We start from the raw sequence: 23,194 nt of genomic DNA, 5'->3' as shown, positions 1-23,194 counted from the left end.
CCCCTTGAGATCGCCGGTGATACTGCAGGCCTAAAAGCCACTGCGGTTTCTTAGAGCAGGCCTTGCACCTCATAACACCCGTCTGCTCTTATCTCTTCATCGATGCTTTTAACAAGCTACCAGCACAGACAATCCTTTCTCAATGAATGAAAAATATTTCCAGAACTATCTTCAGCACTCCATTTTCCTGTCAGGAGAGTAATTACGGCTGGCCTATAAACCAGTTTGAAAAATCAAATTTAAATGAGCCAAATTTAAATTTATAAGAGCCTCATTTAACATGCAATTAACTTTATGCTTATAATAAAAGAAAACCTCTGCTCTTCCTGAGGAATTGAACAGGCTGATAAGGAAACGCTGTGCCTCATGGAAATGAGATAAAACGATTCTCGAATACTGTCATCTTTTGGTTGCATAATATTATATACAATAGATTCTATTTCAGGGAAGTATTAATTTTAGTAAAATTAATTGTTTCCGATGATTCACAGGAATAGAACCAAATGGCGAAGGTTGAAACATAGATTTTTGGTACTAGATTTTTTAAAGGTCTCACTCTCTGCTCTAAAGTCTCTATGCCATCTATTTGTTTCTTTCCAAAAGAATGGAGAATAATAGAAATGGTAGAGCTTAGCTATATTTTTGAGTCTTCAAACTTCGTTCCAATTCGTAAAATTTTGAGTAAAGTCTTCGTGTGCCAACTCTTTTCCGTTACTTTAAAAACCCATGTGTACATCAAGACGGGGTTAAGGCTATCGTTTATTTCTGATGTATTCCATTTTAATGGGTTTGATGTGCAATAAATATTATCTCCATCCCACTGTAAGCCATTAAATAATTCCAAGCAAACATTAATTTCTACTTTTCAAGAGGAAGGAGCACAAACTCTCAAAGAGAAGCTGCTTTTTATTCTAGATTCAGCTTCAGGCTCCTGCCACATGAGTCACTGTGAAGGATCCTTACTGAGTGCCCATTTCCTGTGGGAAACCTCTTATTGAAAAAGTTCTCAGGTTTTTCTTTGTTGGAGCAAAGTCAACCTTTGACATGTTTTTAAAAGGTACAGCGGGGCCAATTAGCGTCATTGTATTCAATGTCTTGTTGAAACTAATCCAATGCCTTTTTAAAGGAAAAAAAAATGCAATTTTTTAAAGGGACCCAAACGTATTTCTAACGGTTCTCATATTTGGGCTTTTTGGGTTTCTCCTGTGACTGTTGCCAGGATTGAAGGGCTCGCTCCAGAGGCTGCAGCTTGAGTACGTGGATGTTGTCTTTGCAAATCGACCAGACAATAACACCCCAATGGAAGGTGAGTAAAGAAATTTAATAAAAAGATTTTAAAACTATTGATGCTAGCTAGAGGACTCATTCCACTCATTCCACTCGAACCAGGAAGTGAAATACACTCACACACTGATCTGACTGAATATGGAAAAATAAACACCTTTCTGGTCGATGTCTCTCCGGCCCCATATTTACCCTCAAAGCTGCTGCTGGGCGTTCGGCATCTTTCATCTGTTTTCAGCAGTTGAAGGAGCTGGGATTGTGGTGCCTGCTGGTACAGTGCTCGCTTTTCCAGGTTCATTTCACTTTTGTGATTTCACCAAGTAAAACCGTAAAATTAATGGAAGAGGGCGTTTGTAGCCCAGCCGTCATTATTTCTGGTTAAATCCTCTGAGGGTCTTCCTGGTTTGTAATGACTCTAGGCCTGATTAGTTTTCGATCTGCAGTAACAAGCACTTAGTGGCACCATGAACAGTGAGAGGGTCTACAGGAGTGACTTCTGAAAAATGAGACCCTCATGCGTTGTTGAGTCTCAAGGATCTGCAGCATTTTGTCCCCCTTCTTTCACAACTGTTTGAAGACAATTGTTTAAGCTTCTCCCTGGGGAAGCTTCCAGAGTGTTTCTAAAACCAGATTGTACTCAAATTACATTTATTTACGGGGCTAATTGAGAAAGAAGGCTGATTGAGAAAGAAGATAGTTTGGGAGGACAAGGCAAAAAGAAGGCCTTAGTTAACTGAGGTTTACAGTCATAGTGATCATCGCTTGCCTAAGGTGATTGAGAATCAAGATATTTGGGGAGGAAAGGAAAAGGAAATGTTCTGGTTAACTGAGGTTTATAATATGAACCGAATTTTAAATCATTCAAGTCGTGTACTCAACATAAAATTACACTGAAGATAATGTCACCCTTGATGAGTCACAAGACAGTTCAAGATCACGGGATAAATCAGGGCCTATGAAGATCATTCTTACTACAGGGTATTTCGTAGTCATAGAACCTAGAAATGACTGAAGTAGATACGGATTTTTCTATATGTTGCATTTCTGACAAAAAATATTATGGAAATTATTTTCTGTGCTATTTAACTCTGTCAAATACAGAGAAATGTTAAAAAATACATATATACCCAATTTTTTACCTTGGGTTTGCAGCTTTCCTGATTCTGGGTAAATAGTTTACTATGACGTAGTGTCAGCATTAGAGACTCTAAAGTGATTATCCATGGAACTGCCAGAGATGCGTTTTTTATGTCAAAGCAAAGATTATGTATTGGACAAGGCAGACCATAAACATTTTATTAGTACATAAAATATTTGTTGTAAGGATAATATGAGGTCACACCATTCCCAATGACACTGAAACAGAGCACTGAAGCCACTTAGTCAGTGAAAGTGTCAAATTAAATGTAGTTTGGTGGGGGCTATGAAAGGTTGGCACTGGAGAAAGATATGGCCATCTGCTCCCATAAAGATTACACCTTCGAAACCCCATGGGGCAGTTCCACTCTGTCCTGTAGGGCTGCCACGAGTCAGAGTCAACTCGATGGCAATGGAATGAAAGGTTGGCATTGCTTCCCATTTTAAGTGCCTAGTGACTATTTTCTTACTTGAAACAGTATTCTTTCCTGTTACACCTTGTACAGGATAACAGAACATCTGGGAATCTCTCAAGGTCTTTTTGTACGTGCCCATTTTGCCCATCCCACCCCTACCTTTAATTTTAGGGACATACTGTAGGGTTCTCTTAAAAGGAAACATTGTAATTTGTATTATACTGATAAAAGAAGAAGACTCCAGTAGGAGTCAAACTATCCGTAATAACAAGAAAATGGTGTCTCTCGTATAAGCATTGACGACCAAAAAATCTGTTCCCGTAGAGTGGATTCCGGCTCGTAGTGACCCTGTAGGACAGAGTAGGACTGCCCCATCGGGTTTCCAAGGAGCGACTGGTGGATTCGAACTGTTTATCTTTTGGTTAACAGCTGAACACTTAACCACTGCACCACTAGGGCCCTAGGCATTGACTGGGTGTTTAACTTTATTAGAAAGGAGCTTCAAGGTGTTTAAAAAATAATAATAATAATTGCTGCCAATGGAGTTTATAACTGCAGCAATGTCTAGCCTCTCCTGGGACGGAAGAAAATGAAGTACTCCCTGAGTTTCTTATATAAAATTTCACAAAGCAGAATAGGAGGCAATTTCATCATGAGTCATTGTCCAAGTTCAGAAACTTAATGAAGAGGGTGTCAAACAATGTGCATTTACGGCAGTGGGTTTTTAAGGTCAAGGAACAAGGCATTTTGTGACTCAGCGACAATCAACTACCATGTGCTGTGATGTAGCACAAGGGCAAGGGGAGGCCCACCCACGGCCAGCCCATCGCAACTCCAAGGCTTTTTCCTCTCGGAGGGCTTAGCAGGGACTTTCCACAGGCAATTACTCAGGCAAGACTTGTTCCTGATCTAAAGAGCTTCCCTCTGAGTGCTCCCCAGCTTTCAGAGAATGTGTATTCTCAAACTTAGTGTGGAGCCCTGGTGGCGCAGTGGTTAAGAGCTTGGCTGCCAAGCAAAAGATCAGCAGTTCAAATCCACCAGCTGCTCTTTGGAAACCTGATGGGGCAGTTCTACTCTTTCCTACAGGGTCACTGTGAGTTAGGATCAACTTGATGGCAACAGATTTATTTTTTAAGCTTAGTATACTCATTTATTCCTTGATGGGCCCAGTAGAAATGAAAGAGTTTGAAACTAATCTTTGGAAGCACATTTTCTACATTTAGTCTTTTCTACTTTACTGCAACAGGGAAAAGTACTCGTCTGGGAGGCTCATAGAGAGAGGACACAGGAAATAAAGAGACAAGGATTGCCAGGTGACCTTGGGTACATCTGCTGCTCTCCAAATGGGAAAAATGATGTATGAGATCTTTCTGAATTCATTTTTGCAATGATTTTGTAAATCACATGTACGTGTATGCAATCAAAAGTTATATACATAGAATGGAGTCTACCTTAGGGCTTTTTGGTGTTTCTAAAAACAGTACATAAGGTAAAAATTACTTATAATCAACATTATCCTTGAAAACCTACATTAATTCTTTGTTAGTCAAGGATCCTCTATAGCCTGTCATTAATGACTCAATTTCTTCTCCAGATATAGTGACAAAACCATCACGAGGTATTTGACCAGTTATTATTTATCTTTATGTGCATTTGTTGGTTTGTTTGGTAATGGCAGGAAAATCCTTAGTATCATTCACACTTTCCGTGTTTTAGCAACTTACATTGGTTATTTTAGGCTGAATTAAATCCATCCGACGTAAGTAACGTGACAGTGGTTGTCAAACACACAATTTTTAATTTTCGTCCATGAGATCTGCACTGTGTGTGTGTGTCTGGCTATTTTGCAGTAGATCATCTTTCCTGCCTTTATCCATTCCTTATCACCCCATGGAAACACAATATGTACTAACTTAGCATTTTTCTGAGCCCCCTATTTTAAACCTGGGGGACCTAAACACTTTGCTGATAACAGAGCACCATCCCACTCCACACTAACTCTTCTCTGTTGCTGATGACCAAGTAGAGAGGAATTCTAAGTTTTGGGGGCACTGCAGAGTCTCCAGACCCAACCCATGTAAATATTAAAGGTCACGTATGCCCACACTGGGTATCTCTAAGACATGTTTTAAATAACCTCGATTTAAATGATGTTAAAATGCAAATTTCATTCGACTAATGTGTACCATTAAAGAACGTCAATTGGGAGCATTTCTAAAACAAGCCAAGATGAGTTTTGTCCAGTTTCTACGTATCCTACAGCAACCAGTTGAGCCATAAAAAGATTAGTGGCATCACCTTCTTTGTAATACGTTGGCATCAAGCATCCAGTTAATTCTTGCCTCCCTCTCTTCCTTACAAAATCAATAGAGAAAAAGTGAGTCCCCCCAAAAGAACGGCCGTAGATTCCAAATGCACAGTCAGCGGAGAAAGCGGTGAGACACTTCCCTTTGCAATCTGCAACCCTGTGGGACATAATTAGACATTTTAGGGCCACGAGAAGACGTTCCTGACAACACAGGGGAACTTGTGTACTTTTTTCTCTGTCCTTCTTCTTGTTTTTTCTGGTTCACCTCATAGTAAGTCCCTTTTCTTTCACAGCATCTGCCATGCCATCTGTCTCTTCTACAATATCTGGCATTGGTGGCATGTTTTCCAATCCTAGAAAAAATCACCCCCACACCACATTTCTTCTTTCTTATGACGCTGCGTTCATCCCAGTAGAGTTGCTGACGATTCCTTGTGCTCCGTGATACTCGTACACTTAACTGTCTTGCGTCCATAAATCCCGACCATGTATTTCAAAATCTTCTCCTGAGTTCATTTTAGACAAAAGGAAATTCATTGCGACATGAGTCATGCTGGACTTGGAGAGACAGAGAGCATTTGTATGTCTGAGGAGTTTTTCTGGCTTGGTTTTCTATCATTCCCAAATGCCAGACTAATTTCTCCATCTATACTTTTCTCACAGTGGCAGGGAGGAAGTGGTGGACCCTGGTCATAAAAAGCGGCTGCAAATTATGTGTGCTGCTTGTAATAACAGCAAAAAGACAGCGCCCTGTTAGTTTATACACCTTTAAAAAAAAAAAAAAAAAGCAAAGGGAAAACCCCACGAATTTGTTGAGCTGAGAATATGATGATTTTTTAAAATTAATTTAAATGTTAATTTAATTTAAATTTCAAAAGACACTTGGAATTGAGCCTTATTGCTTTTCATTTAGGGCTTCTTGCCAAAACTAGTTAATTTCACAAAATCCCCGAGTCATTAAATTCTATTCCCATACGAATGACAATTCAAGGATTTTTGTTTTTCCTGCTAGCAGGCCAGTGCAGGCTTATAAAACAACTCAGAGGTCTTAATTTCAAGTAAGCGACACAAGATCAAAGTTCACTTCACTTATAGCCATAACATCATGTCAAACAACTCGTTCCATATTTACTTTTCCTAAACCATCTTTTTTAGCATTGCCATGTACACTTGTCTTGACATCCAGGGATCTAGAGTGTCCAATGACAACTCACGAAATACCAGAAAGCTGTGACAGCAACATTGCAACATTCCAATTTTTCTGCATTTTGTCAGTTCTGGAAGCACGGGGCCTGGATATTTAGCATCCAAAGTAAAGTTTTCAGAAACTAAAATGTAATGACCTGAACTCTACAAATAGCATCTATCCATAATGAATCATCCCTTCAGCCTTTACACATTTTATCATCTTCCCTGAAAGACACCCCTGACCTCTCCCAACTAAACATAATAGCAGGAAGAAATGGTTTGCAAATAGTCACAGTACTATCTAATCGAAATATGATGGAAGCATAAGTCATTTGAATTACTAAGTAACTAGAATTTGCTAGGAGCCACATAAAAAAAAGTAAAAAGAAATAGGTGAGATCAATTGTAATAATATATCTTATTTTACCAATGTATCAAAAATATAATTTCAACATGTAAGTAATAAAAAAATTATTAACAGTATGTTTCACACTCTCATTTTCCTCATAGTAAGTCTTCAAAATTGGTTATGTATTTGATACTTACGGTACATCTTAATTTGGACTACCTGTTGCCCTTGAGTTGATTCTGACTTATATCGACCCTGTAGGACAGAGTAGAACTGCCTCATAGGGTTTCCGAGGACCGGCTGGTGGATTTAAACTGCCGACCTCTTGGTTAGCAGCCAAGCTCTTAACCACTGCACCACCAGGCCTGCTAATTTGGGACTAGCCAGATTTTAAGTGCTCATTCGCCACATGTGCCTAACAGCTACCCAGGTCTGTAAATTCTATTCCCAGTTTAGCGGAGCACCAGGCACATAGCAGGTGCTCAATAAATATTTATTGCATGGAAAGAAGGACAGATGATTGGAGGAATGAGTGAATAAATATCTGAGTGATTGAATAAATGAAGCTGTAAAGTGAAGTGGTCAGAGAGCCCTGGTGGGCAGTTCTACTCTGTCCTGTAGGGTCACTATGAGTCGGAATCAGCTTGACAACAAAGGGTATTTTTGGGTTTTAACATCTATGAACATTCAGGTACCTGGTCTAGTTTACCATGTTTCAAGGTGATATTACGAAGGCCATGTTGTTGGCTAACAGCGTCCTGACATTCTTATATTCCACTTCTTCTCATCTGGAATAATGGTAGCATACAGACGCTGGCTCTGTCTCCAGAAATCTGACTGATAGCTAACTGAGCAGAAATGAACGGAGGGGTGGCTCTGTGGCAGTGTTGGTGTCCCTGGGTATTACTATATCAAATTTAAATTATCTAACGCATTTTATTTATGACTCTGCTCAGGGTGCTCCACAGAGCTGCTGGTGTCCATCAGATCCATTTAATCTCCTGGCTTGAAAAGCTGAGACAGCTGAGTTTTCAAGAAATTAATTTGGAAAAAAAATATTTTCATATCCAAGAAGACGAGCCAAAGCCTACCAAGCCTGTGGCAAAAATCATGTTCCAATTTTACTAAATCAGTTTTGTTTCCATTTGAACTGCACATCCACCAAAAATTTCAGAGCTACCTTAGATCTGTTCAGTTGATGTTTCATCCTTCACAGAACAAGTCATGTCATGAACGGAGAAATTTATTTCATCTTTTCTAAGAAACAGCATGAGGGGACGGGTGGGTTCCCTTCAGGTTCAGCTGGATGGTTCAGCTTTTTAGAAAATCTTGTGTTTCTTTTCATTGTGAGCTTCCTTCTTGTTGGAGCAATCTTTCTGCAGAGTGGGCTGGGGCATTAGGCAGACAGCTTCAAATCTTGGTTTTGCTACCAGTTAGACACTTAGGGAAAGTTAACATTCTCAGCGAGGCTCAATTTCCTTACCTGAAAATGGAGGTATCCCAATAAAGCCACACCTGAATGAGTTCAAGATGTGGGTACAGCACCTTACACACAACAGAGGCAAGCGAACATAAGGCCCCTCTCTGCCCCATAAAAGAAAGAAAAACCAAACCCGTTGCTGTCGAGTTGATTCCGACTCATAATGACTCTATAGGACAGAGTAGAACTGCCCTACAGGGTTTCCAAGGAGCAGCTGGTGGATTTGAACTGCAAGCCTTTTGGTTAGCAGCCAAATTCTCAACCACTGTGCCACCAGGGCTCCTAGATGCCCCACAATCACATACATATGAAACTTTCTATGGGTCTTTTCTCAGAGGTAACCATGGGAGGTATCTAAGGTCCTTGTCTTAGTTATCTAGTGCTGCTATAACAGAAATACCACAAGTGGATATCTTTAACAAAGAGAAGTTTATTCTCTCACAGTCTGGTAGGCTAGAAATCCAAATTCAGGGTGTCAGCTCCAGGGGAAGGCTTTGTGTCTCTCAGCTCTGGGGGAAGGTCCTTGTCATCAATCTTTCCCTAGACTAGGAGCTTCTCAGCACAGGGACCCTGGGTCCAAAGGACATGCTATTCTCCTGGCTCTTATTTCTTGGTTGTATGAGCTTCCCCCCCTCCCCACCCCAGTCTCTCTGCTCACTTCTGTCTTTTATATCTCAAAAGAGATTGACTTAAAACACAAACTAACCTTGCAGATTGAGTCCTGTCTCATTAACACAACTGCTGCTAATCCCATCTCATTAACATCACAGAGGTAGGATTTATAACTCAGGAAAATCACATCAGTTGACAAAATGGTAGAGTGTCACACAATCCTGGGAATCATGGCCTAGCCAAGTTGACACACATTTTTGGGGGCACAATTTAATCCATGACAGCCCTCAAATTACAATGCAATAAAATTCATGTGGAAGTGAGCAAGCCACAGGGTCCGCCAGGATAGTGTAGAAATCAAGGTTGACAACGGAATTTTCTTCTAGTCCTTTTTTTTCTCCTTGGAATTACAATGCAATAAAATTCATGTGGAAGTGAGCAAGCCACAGAGTCAGCCAGGGTAGTGTAGGAATCAAGGTTGACAATGGAATTTTCTTCCAGTCCTTTTTTTTCTCCTTGGAATTACAATGCAATAAAATTCATGTGGAAGTGAGCAAGCCACAGCGTCAGCCAGGGTAGTGTAGGAATCAAGGTTGACAATGGAATTTTCTTCTAGTCCTTTTTTTTCTCCTTGGAATTTTGTTCTGCAAATCCCCAAACCCAACCTAGTGCCGTCAAGTCAGTTCCGACTCAGAGCGACCCTATAGGACAGAGTAGAACTTCCCCATAGAGTTTCCAAGAAGCACCTGGTGGATTCGAACTGCCGACCCTTTGGTTAGCAGCCACAGCACTTAACCACTACGCCACTGTGCAAATCCCCATGCCCCTTAAATTGATTTAACCCTAAATTTTTCAGGGTTAATCTTCAGCCTGAAAGATAATCTTGTGCCTGTGACTTTATTTCCAAAGAGGTCTGTAGAAAAAAACTCAATAATAGAATTTGTTCATTTATTCAGTTGATACTCATTGAATATCTGCTGTGTGCTGAGCACAGTTCTAGGCACTGAGGGAAGCAGAAGTGACTAAATCGGACAGAAATCCTGCCCTTATAGAAATCACATTCTTATGGGGGAGAAAGCGATAGATTAATAAGAAAGATATGTTAGATAGTAATAATACTAAAAAAGCAAAAACCAAACCCATTGCCTTCAAGTCCAGCTCATAGTAAACCTATAGGACAGAGTAGAACCACTCCATAGAGTTTCCAAGGAACACCTGGTGGATTTGAATTGCCAGCTTTTTGGCTAGCAGCCATAGCACTTAACCATTACACCACCAGGGTTTCCAATAATACTAAGGAGATAAAAATAAACCCTGGGAGGGAGACAGGAAGTATGGGAGCAGAGGGTAGGTTTTAGTTAGTGTGGCCAGGGAAGGTCTCACTAGAAGTAAATGAGGGAGAAACTTAGCCTGCCCCAAAATAGGGAGGGCATGGCTTTGGAGTCAGACAGACCCTAATCCAAATCCTAGTTCTGTTTCTTACTAGCTGAGTGACCTTTAAGTTATTTAACCTCTCTAGTCCTCGATTTCTCTCGTCTATAAAATGTGAATAATAATATCTACTGAGACGGAATCGACTCCATGGCAATGGGTTTCTTTGTTTGTTTGTTTTTTAATAGGGTTATTGTGTGGATTGAAGCCCTGGTGGCATAGTGGTTAAGAGCTGTGGCTGCTAACCAAAAAAAGTCGGCAGTTCGAATCCACCAGCTGCTCCTTGGAAGCCCTATGGGGCAGCTCTACTCTGTCCTCCAGGGTCGCTATGAGTAGGAGCTGACTGAAGGCAACTGTTTTTTTTTTGTTGTTGTTGTGTGACTTAATTGAGGTGATCTATTTTTTATATAAAGTGCGTAGATTGTTGCCTCTTGGTAGTAACTCCTCAGAAAGTCAGAGCTGTCATTCCTGTTACTGTTTTCATAGCTCTGCTATGAAAACGTCCTGTGAGAAATTACCTTGAAGCAACGGCAGCCCCCAAGTCCACCATCGCGCTGCCCTAGAGGTCTCAGAACAGAAAGGCTCACAGAACAAATTAAGACACTTGAATCACGTGGCACATTAATCAGTTCAAACACGCGGTGAAAAACAAGGGCAAGGCAATGGGGCTGTGAACACATGGAGGGTAGAGAACAAGCAGGTAGAAGAACCAGACTACTTGAACCTTGGGACACATGGTGTTCATATATCCTGTTTTCTCTCCCTCTCCTCCTTCCCTTTCACTCCCCCTTCCTCTGTCTCCCTCCCTGTCTCACTCTTCCTCCCTGCCCCTTCCTCTCCTTCTCCCTCTCTTCCCCCCCATCCCCATCACCATCCCACTCCACCTCTCTGTCTCCCTCTTTCTCTTCCCTCCCCTTCCCTTCTCCCTCCCTCTCCCCCCTCCCTCTCTTCCGCCCACCTCTCCTTCTGCCTCCCTCTCCTCTCCCCTCTTCCCTTCCCCCTCACCCTTTCCATCTCCTCCTTTCCGTTTTCCTCTCCTGCTCCCTCTCCTCCCTCTCTCCCTCCCCACCCCACACTGGCCCTTCCCCATGAGGGCATGGTAATTAGGGCCAGAGTTGGAGTTTCAGCAAGGTGCCTTGAGGTTTCGGCAGATGGAAGGTGGCTAAGTCAATAGCACACTTGGTTTATCAGAAACACACGGGGACAAGCCCACCAGGCCGTTAGCTGTAACTCTTCATTAGCCTGAGGAGCAGCTATGGACTGGCTTTATTTGCATTTCTTGTGCAGGGGGTTTTGAGGCTGAAATGGACGTCAACAATGAGTGGCCAATTTAAGACCTCACTTAAGTCCTCATATGTTTTTTTAGTGTATCACGAATGCTGGGTGCCATATGCATACGGATGCATCGTGAGTATCAGGTCATTCCATCCCTCCCTTTATACCTCCAGCACACACGTTCTCAACTTTGTGAGTTCTGCCTATGTCTCACAAGTTAGTTGCTTCTCTACCCAGTGTCATTTATCCTCCCTATTTATGAGCTGTCTTATGTTCTAAAGCAGAATTAAATTATCTTAAATAATATAGCAAAGCACATGAAAGTTCACCACTCTTCACTGTTGACATGCTTTGCAGTCTTCTGTTGTTACTGGGTGCCATCAAGTTGATTCCGACTCAGAGTGACCCTATGTGTGCAGAGTAAAATGCTCCATACGGTTTTTTTGAAGCAGATCACCAGGCCTGTCTCGCGAAGGCACGGCCGGCTGGGTTCGTAAACGCCAACCTTTTGGCTAGTAGTGGACCTTAACTGTTTATGCCGCCCAGGGACGCCTGCAGAGCCTTCTGTTGTTGTTCGGTGTTGTTGGGTAGATTCTGACTCACAGCGACCTTGTGTAATGGAGTGCAACTGCCCCATAGGGTTTTCTAGGCTATAATCTAGGTCACCAGATCACCAGGTCTTTCTCCCTCAGAGCTGCTGGGTGGGTTCAAACCACTAACCTTTCAGTTAGCAGAAGAGCGCTTAACTGTTGCACCACCAGGGCTCCTTGTTATGAGTCTTCTAGGCCCACTGAAAAATTTTTCAAAGTTAACAGAAGCCCCGGAACTTCCGTCTGCATACCACTCAGACACGCTATCAGACATCTACTGAGCAAAGCCCTGGTTAACAAGTTATCTTTTTCCAACTGGGTTCCACAGAGAGAACAGGAGCTTTAGAAAAATGAATAGAGCATACTGAGAAGCTAAGGTTGCCAAGACTGCAGAAAATATGTGAAGTAACAGCTGGCTTGGAAGAAAACTGTATTCCAAATAACAATGTGTAGTCAGGGGCAGACTATCCAATAGGCAAGGTAAGCACGATGCTTACCTTGCTTACCAGATCACCTGTAGTGAACAATTTCACATTTTTTTCACCACATCAAAGACTGTGCTTCTAGGTATGGTTGGCATCTGTCTCTCTCCCAGCCCCACAGCACCTTTCTACAGAATCAAAGCTTCTTTTCAAATTTACAATCCCTAAAAGGGGCAGATGACCCAGTAAGCAAGGTAAGCATGGGCTTACTTGTGCTTACTTACTAATCTTAAGATGTGGTGTGTGTAAAGAAATTTCGAAATTTTAGGTACCTGAGAAGATCTAAAATGGCTGTCTTGAGGTTTGAATGCTACTCTGTGGCTAGTTCTGTTTCCACCCTAGCAATAGCCATTTTCCATGCTGTTTCAAAGAGAGGAATGTCCAGTAACAACAATACAACTACACTGGGACATTCCCATCCCCTTGTCATATATTCTTATAGGACACCATAACCAATCTAAGAAAGATATGTATATCCTTTTAAGCCAACTACCTTATGAGCTTGCATTATAGGAAGTCCTGCCCTGCAAGATCCCACCACAGGAAGGCCTGCCACAGGAAGTCCTGCCTTAAAATGACCTAATAAGAATCAGTAAATGTCTTTCCATGTTCTAAGCCTATAATTACCAATCAAGTGATGTCTTTCACTGATCTAAGTTTGTAAATACCAATCAAGTACTGATCTTCAGGTTCTTTGTTTCCCCTTTCTAAAACATCACTGGTTAGCCGCCATATTGGATTACTGGATTCCACCACAGGGGGTTCAGACTATTCCTAGCTCCAGTTGTCTCTTTTATTTTAATAAATCTCTCAATTTCACATTGATCAGAGTATGAATAGTTACTCTAGGACAGGTGAAACCCATGTGAAATTGTTCACTACAGATGATCTGGTAAGCAAAGTAAACGCCGTGCTTACTTTGCCTATTGGATAATTCAGCCTTGAGCATAGTCATCTGATGCTTTATTTTGTACGTTAAGTCCTAGTGGAAAGAAAGGATACTGGAGAAGAATGTGCTTGTATTCCTGCAATTTAGCTCCTTCTTCTATTCTCCCCACTCCCTACCCCTGCCACCTGCCTTTTTTTCTTTCTTCGTATCTTCAGGCAACAGTGAAAGCAGAGGAGATAGAACCCTGCCATTAGTGAAATACAAAAGGAGAAGCAAGGCGGACACACGTGTCTGGGGGCCTGTCCTACCTCCTCACAAGTTTGTGGCCCTCACCAAGCTCAGAAAGGGTGTCTCCTCCCATCCCCATAAAGTTGTTTTTAGTTAGGGGGAAAAAAAGGGAATAAGGCTTCTTCATGTCACCCCAGCTGTCAGGTGAGAAATAGAGCTGCTTAGTATTCTGAGGCTGTAGGCTTGTGACTCATGTGAACTTCCTTCTGTGAGAGTTGTCATCTCCCTGGAAGATATCTGAAGTTGTGACAGGATCTAACTCCGTATTCTGAGGGGATGTCGACTCAACCTCTGGGGAATTTAGTTCTGTAAGTTCTTCATTGTGCTGCAGCCATCTGCAATGATGTGCGTAGGACTTGGAGCCTGGTATGCTGCCACCTCGGAGCTCTCTAGCCCGAGCAGGTGGATCTGTGGAATTTAGGATCCTGCTACTTAAAACCCGTTGCTCTTGAGTCAATTCTGACTTATGGTGACCCCATTTGTTACAGAGTAGAAATGTGCTCCATAGAGTTTTCTTGGCTGTAATCTTTATGGAAACAGATCACCAAGCCTTTCTTCCACGGTGCCTAGGTGGGTTCAAACTGCCAGCCTTTAAGTTAGCAGCTGATTGAAAACCACTTATACCACCCAGGGACCTAATCCTCGTACTCAGCAGCGTCTCACTCTGAGGGCTTACTAGCATGGCTGATACACTTTGTTTTAGTGAGATGAGCAGAGCCACCTGTATCACTGCTAACCTACAATTCTCAGACGCGGGGATACAAAAAAATGCCCTTAAGCTTCTCTCCTAATTTCTGTACAAAATGAAGTAATGAGAGAGTAAATGGGTTTGTTATGCCCTTCTTGAGTGTTCAATATCTGTAGTGAAAAATGGATGGGATCCACAGTAGAGGACAAGGGTGTCCGTCTTAAGTGTGTGGTCTTGGTTGAATTGCTCAGGCTTCCTGCTTCTTAGGTTTTCATTTGTAAAATGGGAAGGATGCAGTGGCTAAGCATTTGGCTGCTAACCAAAAGGTCAGCAGTTCAAATCCACCAGGTGCTCCTTGGAAACCCTATGGGGCAGTTCTACTCTGTCCTATAGGGTCGCTATGAGTCAGAATCGACTTGAGAGCAGTGGATTTGGTTTTTGCTTGTTTTGTTTTAGCTATTTCCAAGATTGTTGTGAAGATAAAATGAGATAAGTGGAAATATTTTATAAATTATAATGCAGCACTGTACAAATATTTTGGGGTTGCTGTTGTTGTTTTTGTGGAGCCCTGGTGGCACAGTGACTAAGAGCTACAGCTGCTAACCAAAAGGTCAACAGCGTGAACCCACCAGCCACTCCTTGGAAACGCAGTGGGGCAGTTCTACTCTGCCCTATAGGGTCGCTGTGGTCAGAATCAACTCTATGGCTATGGGTTTGGTTGCTTTGGTATTATTGTTACATATGTTTATTCTTTTAGAAATATATATGCCTAAAAAAACCAAAAAACCAACCTGTTGCCATCAAGTCGATTCCGACTCATAGCAACCTATAGGACAGAGTATGTGGGGCCCCATAGAGTTTCGAAGGAGTGCCTAAGATGCAATAATTGAAGTTTCACCCAGACACCAAGACATAATTGAATTGAATTTCAAAGTGAGATGCTAAATCTCCATTTCTATATTCTCAAAGGAAATGGGCAAGAACTAGTTTTATGACTCTTCCTGCCCTCGACTTTTTATTTTGAGAATTTAAACTTAAGTAAAAGTTGAAAGTATAAACGCTCAGTACCGCTAGATTTACCAAACTGTGCCATGTTTTGCTTCAGCTGAACCCTCTTTTGCTCTCTCTCTCTCTCATTGTGGTCTTTCACCCAAAAATACTCTCTAGGAAATGTCCTGAGAACAAGACATTCTTCCATGTAAACATAATAATACAGTCATCACATCACTGATATCTAATATACAATCCATATTCAAATTTCCTAGATTGTCACAGAAACATCCTTTATTTGTGTGTTTTGTTGCAGAAGGAGATGGGTCCCTGGTTTAATTAATAATCCCATATTGCCTTTAGTTGTCATGGCTCTTTAATCTCCTTTAAAATAGTTCCTCTGCCTTTTTTTTTCCCCCTCTTTAATGGCAATGACATTAAAAAAAATAAGTGAATATACCCAGGCCAGTTGTTCTGCCGAAAGTCTCTCAATCTGGATTTGTCTGATTACCCTCTCATGATTGGATTAAGATTTTAGCCTTTTGGTAAGACCGCTACCCAGATAATGCTGGGTCCTTCTCACTGTGTCCCTCAGAGGGTCCAGGAGGGACACTGGGTTCCATCACCAGTCATGTTAAGGTTGATCACTCAGTTAGGATGAGTCTGCCAGGTTTCTCTACCGTAATGGTACCTCTTAGACTTTGTAATCAATAAATAACCTGGAATATGATTCACTGAGGCCAGGTGAGTAGCCTGGCCCCCACGGCTTAGTTTTAGCACACACTGAGGGTCCTTGCCTGCATTAGTTATGACAGTGTGGGTTGCCCAACAGTGTTTTCTACTTCTGTCCATCCTTCTACATGGAAGAGTCAGCATTCTTCTGTAGAGAGGAGCCTTCCCGTCATTAGCTATGATATTGGGGATTGCAGGACAGTGTTTTCTACTTTTTTCCATCCGTCTACATGGAAGAGTCATCATTCTTATGTAGAGAGGAGCCTTCCCATCTCCTCCTCCCCCACTCTCAGTTCCATGACTCTGAGCCCCTCACTCACAATATAAAGGGTTGAGAGAGGAGGAGAGATCCAGTGAGGGGGACATATCTGGAGAAGACTGTTCTGTGAGCTCCACCCAACCCCAGCAAGGGGAGAGGCTGCCCCTTCACTCAACCCTGGTTGGATGGGAGCTTCTGTAAGGCCATTCAGGTTGTTTAAAAGATGGCTTCAATGGTGAGGGAGTAGAGTAGCCTGGTGGCTGACTCCTGTCTGGGAAATGTGGAGGTGGAGAGGCGGACACCTGTGAATGGCCTCTGTATTAGGTCCTACAGGGTCTCCTGGAGGTTGGAGGGCTGCAGCTGAAGGCCCAGAGCCAGGAGGAGAAGGCCCCAGAGGAGAAGAGAAAGTAGAGGAATAGAGAAACCAAACACACCACACCCCACTGCCACTTCCGCAGGCTTCTAGCCTGAGCAGGTCCCAGCTCAGGAAAGGGAGATGAACGTGAGCTTGGAGTTTTGATTGAGATCTATGCCTGGACATGCTAGTTACCAAACGGAGTCTGTGTTTATGGCTTGAAATGACGTCAGGACTACCCGAGAGTGGGCAGGAAAGCTATGGAAATAGCCTGAGTTTTAAGCAGGGCCAAGGGACACTTATCTCCACTGATGTAAAGGGGTGATGGGAGGTGAACGAAGCTGTGTTATAAGGTCACCTGTGAATGGACATTTTCACAAGTCATGTTATTTACATGTGTTTAGATGTCAATTTTAAATCTATCTGACTTAAGTTGTTGTTATTATTGTCTTGTGCGGGTGATTCCATTCAACTCATGGTTTATAGGACAGAGTAGGGTTTTCTAGGCTGTAATCTTTGGCAGTGGGTTTTTTTTTTTTTTTTTTTTAATCTTTACAGAAGCAGACTGCCACATCTTTCTCCAGTGAAGTGGCTGGTGGGTTTGAACCACCAATCTTTTGGTTAGCAGCCGAGCACTTTAACCACTGTGCCACCAGGGCTCCTTTGACTTAAATTACACATCCAAAACACAGTAACTCTTCCATTAGTTTCATAAAATAAATTTGTTTAGATTATAAGAAAATACCTTTAAATCTAAAGTAATTGGAAGTTTAGGGAAACCTTGCATGCCATGTCTAAGATTAAAGTCTCTAGAAATTACAGAGTAAGGCACTTGGCCACCTATATAAAAGGTACACATTACACAGAGACATCTCTCGTGCCCCATCACTCATCTGCCCCACAACCCCTCTCCAGGAATCTGACAACTTTGAAAGTGTCACTTCTGCTTTGGGGAGTAATTGGTTGCCAATATTCAAATACTGGAAAACATCATATGCTATAAAACCCCAACCACTGCAATTTGGATTGTACGCCAGAAAACCATCACCAATAATCAGTGTTGAATTGGCAAATTTGTGTTATATTTTTTTTTTCAGCATTAAAAATATATATATATTTTTAAAATAAACAACATAGAGGACAAGGAACAAAAATAGGAACGCTATCTCTGAGGAAAGTAGCAGAAAACTGGACACCTGCACGAACATAAGTGAAAGTGGGAAAAGGATGGAGCAATCATAAATAACTTAGCAGAGCTGCGAAAGAGTTATTAAAAGTGTCTGCAGATGAGAAACAAGTATATTTGTACCCACAACCTCAGGATGGTTCAGGCATTAGAGGCACCAGTGCCACAAAAGTTGGGGTGAGGCAGAAACTAAGAACAGGGTAGTTATTTGAAAGATTAAAAGGAGTGACTGAAGCCCTGTGTCCCCAAGTCTGCAGTCAAGGTCCTGCCTTTTTCCTCCCATGTGGGAGTCAGGGGCATATGAATTAGAGAAACTGAGTTGAGAGGCTCTGCTCTTGGGGGTTCCAGAGATAGAGGAAGTTTGGGTCAGACTGGAAAAAGAAAAAAGGATTATGAATTTTGAGACCCCCCCTCCACCTTCTCTCACTCACTCCAGGTCACTAGCAGCCAGGTTATACTGTCCCCAAGCAGAAGATGGGAGAGTATTTCTCTGGAAAGAACTGTCCCAGAAAACAGTCTAACAAATACTGACATTCCTGGGGAAAAAACTCAAATGAGAAAAAAAAAAATAGTAAGTCCCCCAAATGATCCCACAGTGAATTGAACTTGTTGACACCATCTAAGCACAATTTTAGTACCTCACTGTTAAATGTGAACAGAAACCCAAGGACCCCCTGGTGTTTAAAGAAAGAGCTCAAATAAATAGAAAACAGGAATGCAGAGAGATACAGAAAATTTCAAAGAAATTATAATTAGTATGCTCAGTAAGATAAGAGAAGATATTGCATTATTAAAACAAAAATAGGATGAAAGAGAGCAAAAACAACATAGAACTAAAAAAAGATTTTACAGTTTGAAAATATAATGGCTAAAGTAAAAACAAAATCAACACAAATTTTAGATATTAAAGTTGAAGAAATGTCCCAGAAAGTAGAAGGGAAAAAGACATGGACAGTAGAAATGAAAAGTTAAAAAAGTTAAGGTTCTGTCCAGGACATCCAACATCTGTTCACGTAAAGAATTTCTAGAGAGAAAACCAATAAAATGGTGGGAGAGAGAGTTATCAGAGAAATAATACAAGAAAATTTCCAGATATGAGAAACGTGAGTCTCTAGATTGAGAGGGCCCAGCAAGTACTTAGCGCAGTGAATGGAGATTCATTTAGAGTAACACCATCGTGAACTTTCACAATCTCAAAGATAAAGAAAACATACTAAAGTATTCCAGAGGGTTAAAAGAGTACACGCATGAAGGATTAAGAATAAGGATTGTCTAGGGGTTCTCAACAGCAGTATCGGAGCAGGCTTACGAATTTCTAAGCAAAAATATTTTCAACCTGGTGGGCACAACTACCAGTCAGGGGTGAGGGAATAATGACATTTTGACTTCTCTGTCTCCCAAACAAATTTCTCAGAAGTTACTGGAAAATGCACATCACCAAAATGAGAGAATAAAAGCCAGAAAGAGCCATCCCATGAAAAGGAAGGGAATTTCCAGGATGAGGGAAGGGTGGTCCCAGGAGGACAGCTATGCTTTAGACACAGAGAGCAACCAGTCCAGGCTGTAGCAGGAAGACAGAGTGTTAGGAGGGATGTTGTCAGGAAAACAAAAAGAAACCGAGTTTCTTACAAGCTTGACCACGTGGAAAACTGTATTGAGAGGCATTTTACACAAAGTATTACTCAAAGATTTGTAAAGAAAAACATTATTACTGTTTTAAAATAAATGCTTTCTTATGGTGTAGAATAAATAATTTGCATACATTTTAATGATAAAGTCAGAGCTGTCCAATGATGTTTGCTTTTGCAACCACTTCAGTGGGTACTGTTCATAGAGTTTAAGAAACACTGTCTTACCATGAAAAACGTTGCTAAATCCTTCCTTAGCAGAAGACTCTAACAGAGAAAACAAGGGAAAACTGCCATTTTGGGGTGAGGGAGGAAGAAGATCCTCAGAAAAAGGAAGAAAAGCCCCAAAGAAAGAGTCTAAGGGATCAGAACCAAGAAGACATGTCTAATAGTGAAATGGGTCCAAGGAATAGAACATGGGGCATCCCAATGCAGACCCACCGGAGGGTTTTCCTTGCAGTGAAAGTTGCCCAGCCACTCCTAGGCCAGCCTTAAAAAATTTTTTTTTTAATTTTTATTGTGCTTTAACTGAAAGTTTACAAATCAAGTCAGTCTCTCATACAAAAATTTATATACACCTTGCTATATACTCCTAATTGCTCTCCCCCTAATGAGACAGCACACTCCTTCCCTCCACTCCCTCTTTTCCTGTCCATTCAGCCAAGCTCCTGACCCCCTCTGCCCTCTCATCTCCCCACCAAACAGGACATGCCAACATAGTCTCATGTGTCTACTTGATCCAGGAAGCTCATTCTTCACCAGAATCATTTTCTGTCCCACAGTCCGGTCCAATACCTGTCTGAAGAGTTGGCTTTGGGGATGGTTCCTGTCTTGGGCTAACAGAAGTTCTGGGGACCATGACCTCTGGGGTCCTTCTAGTCTCAGCCAGACCATGAAGTCTGGTCTCTTTACCAGAATTTGGGGTCTGTATCCCACCCAGCCTTAAATGTTAATGTAGAAAGTGACAGATGCTTTGGTTTAAAATATTAACAGGATTAGTTGCTCCTCTTTACCAGGGAGTTCACTGTTGAAAAGCTGAGAAATCATTCAACTTCACCACGTCAAGTTTACAGGTTGCCTTTTGGTGAGTTACCAGATGCCCGACAAACATAATAAGCACTGCAGAACAAAAATGGAGTTTGGGCTGGCAGTGAGCTGTATTGGCTGCAGGGGTAGAGGTTTTAAAATCATTACGATTAAGATAGCATCTCCTTCCAGACATCTCCTGTGGTAGAACCAAGAAGTAAGGCCAGCCTTACACTATTAAAGAAGAAATAGAGATTGCTTCCCTTTATGGCATAAAACTGAATTTGCCAGTAAAAAATCTCATTAGGAGAAATATATATATATTTTTACTTTTATCAATCCTCTGCCAAGCTTTTTGCTTTATTCTTTCACCCACAAGTTAGAATTTCTTTTCACATAAAGTTAAAAGCCTGTCCTGAGAAGCTGATACACAGACAGTTGTATAAATAACAAGGTCCAGACAGAATAATAGAATAAGAAGCTACGTGTCAAGATTCAACATCTGTCTGACTGACCAATGAGGATGATGTTCACACAATTTAAAAGATGAGAAATTCAACATTTGAGTCAGATATCTACAATGCAATGACAGATGTGCCCATGTGTAAAAATAACTGTTCCACTCATAATGGACATAAAAAATATTAGATGTCATGTAGAAGCTGGTAGGGTTTGGTTAAATTTATTTGGTAACATTTCAATGAACAGTTGGAAAACTATTCTTTAGTGAGTGTTTTGCATAATACGTTTCCTTTTGACAAGTCTGAGGGCTTGCTTCCTCAGTTGATATCAATACTGTCAACTCCCTTATGTGTTTCAAGTGTCATAACCAAAAGATGGGCATGAAATATAAATATGGGCACAGGGAAAGGGAAAAAGGTCATTTGTTTTGTTTTGTTTGAGAAAAGGGATTAGCAGATGGAGCTGATTTTAGTGGGAAAATTCAGAACTACCTTCAAGTTTTTAATCTCTCTGAGATTCAATTTCTTCAAATGTAAGATGGAAACATAACAATATCACCTCACAGAATTATAGTAGAATTTAAATGCCCCCAAACACGGAGCACATACTAGGCACTCAGTAGAGTTAGACCCCTCCCTGCCCTTCTGTTCCACGTGTGTTCAATAAGACCTCATCCAAACATGGTAGAAATTGTTGGTCACTTACCCAGCAGCCATCCCTCCTTTCTCAGGCACCCAGGTTTTCATGTGTGTGATCACCTCTACCCCATAAAGCGAATTGATCCAGAGAAGACTAGCATCCCCTCTCCTTGCCCATTCCCACTTCCAAGGTGGACCAGTCAGCCCATTTTTTTTCCATTGGCCGCAGTCATTGGCTCATGTGACTGAAGCAGCCCAATCAGGGTGAACATCAGGAGTCTTGCTTGAAACACTGTGGAAAAAGGGCCCAGCTAAGTATGAACAAGGAAGCACACAGCTACGAATGCTACTGAGAGCCACCTCAATGCCACAAGGGAAACCAGCCTTGGGGTAGCGGAGCAGAGAGTCAGAAAACAAGTTGGTCCTCAATAACTTGTTGGAACAACCAACCCTGAAGTACAGGCCACCTCTGCACTTCCAGTGACAAGAGGCAGTAAATCTCTTTTACAATTGAAGGACTTTCAATTGAGTTGGGTTTTTTTACATTTTTTTCAAATTTTTTGTTTATTTTTGGTGACAATATACACAACCAAACATATATCCATTCCCAATTTCTACATGAACAGTTCAGTGACATTGGTTACATACTTCACATTGTGTCACCATTCTCACTATCTCTGCCCATATTGTTTCATCATTAATTTAGCCTCTTTGCCCCTTTAAGTTTTCATCTGTGCGTTAGATTAACTGTTGTCGGTTCACACTCATATAGATAATTCTATATAAGAGCGCTATGCTCAAGACAAATGTTCTCTATTAATTGGGCTAAACCGTTGCTTAATTTAACGATGGTTTTATGGGATAGTTTTGGTTCAAGGTTTAAAGATTATTTCCAGGCATTAGATTCAAAGATTCCCTCAGTCTCAATGGATCTAGTACATCTGGTTTCTATATTAGTTTGATATTCTGTTCCACACTTTTCCTCCTTTTGCTGAGGATCCATCTATTGGGCCCTTGATCAAAACATTCAGTAGTGGATATTTTGATGAAGGATTCTATAGAAGAATTCTGATCAAAGGAGGGGAAATGCAGAACAGAATTTGAAATTCTCATAGAATCCAGGCTTTCTGGAGCCATGGAAGTTGGATGAGCCCCTGAAGCTTTTACCCTGAGCTAATCTTTAAAGTTTTTTTTTTTTTTAATCTTTAAACCTTAAACCGAAAATACCCCCTGAAGTCTTCATAAAACCAAATAATAGTTTAGCTTAAGTAGTAAAGAATGTCTGCCTTGAGCATTGTGTTCTTTTATCTATATGGGATCAAGTTGACAACAGCAACTCAAAAGATTAGATGGGAACTTTAGGAGGCAGTGAGTTTATGCTAATGGGGGAGGAACAACTCAGAAAAGGAGGGTGAGAATGGATGCATAACTGGGAGAATGTAATCAATGTCAACGAACTGTACCTGTAGAAATTATCGAATTGGTATATGTTCTGCTGTGT

At 41.4% G+C, this 23,194-nt stretch overlaps 1 protein-coding gene across 3 annotated transcripts in view; it reads left to right on the top strand.

The window, feature by feature from the left end:
- KCNAB1 (potassium voltage-gated channel subfamily A regulatory beta subunit 1) overlaps positions 1-23,194 on the top strand; it is a 370,129-nt gene that overhangs the window by 306,087 nt on the left and 40,848 nt on the right. For all 3 annotated transcript variants that reach the window (XM_049867540.1, XM_049867541.1, XM_049867542.1), the window contains one exon: positions 1,220-1,306. In XM_049867540.1, the coding sequence (XP_049723497.1) occupies positions 1,220-1,306 (87 nt within the window). The remainder of the gene's footprint in view (positions 1-1,219; positions 1,307-23,194) is intronic.

The sequence above is a fragment of the Elephas maximus genome, chromosome 23 (genome assembly GCF_024166365.1).
Source record: "Elephas maximus indicus isolate mEleMax1 chromosome 23, mEleMax1 primary haplotype, whole genome shotgun sequence".
Taxonomy (NCBI): Eukaryota; Metazoa; Chordata; class Mammalia; order Proboscidea; family Elephantidae; genus Elephas; species Elephas maximus.
The sequence above is the reverse complement of the archived record's forward strand: the minus strand, read 5'-3'. Positions and strand labels throughout refer to the sequence as shown.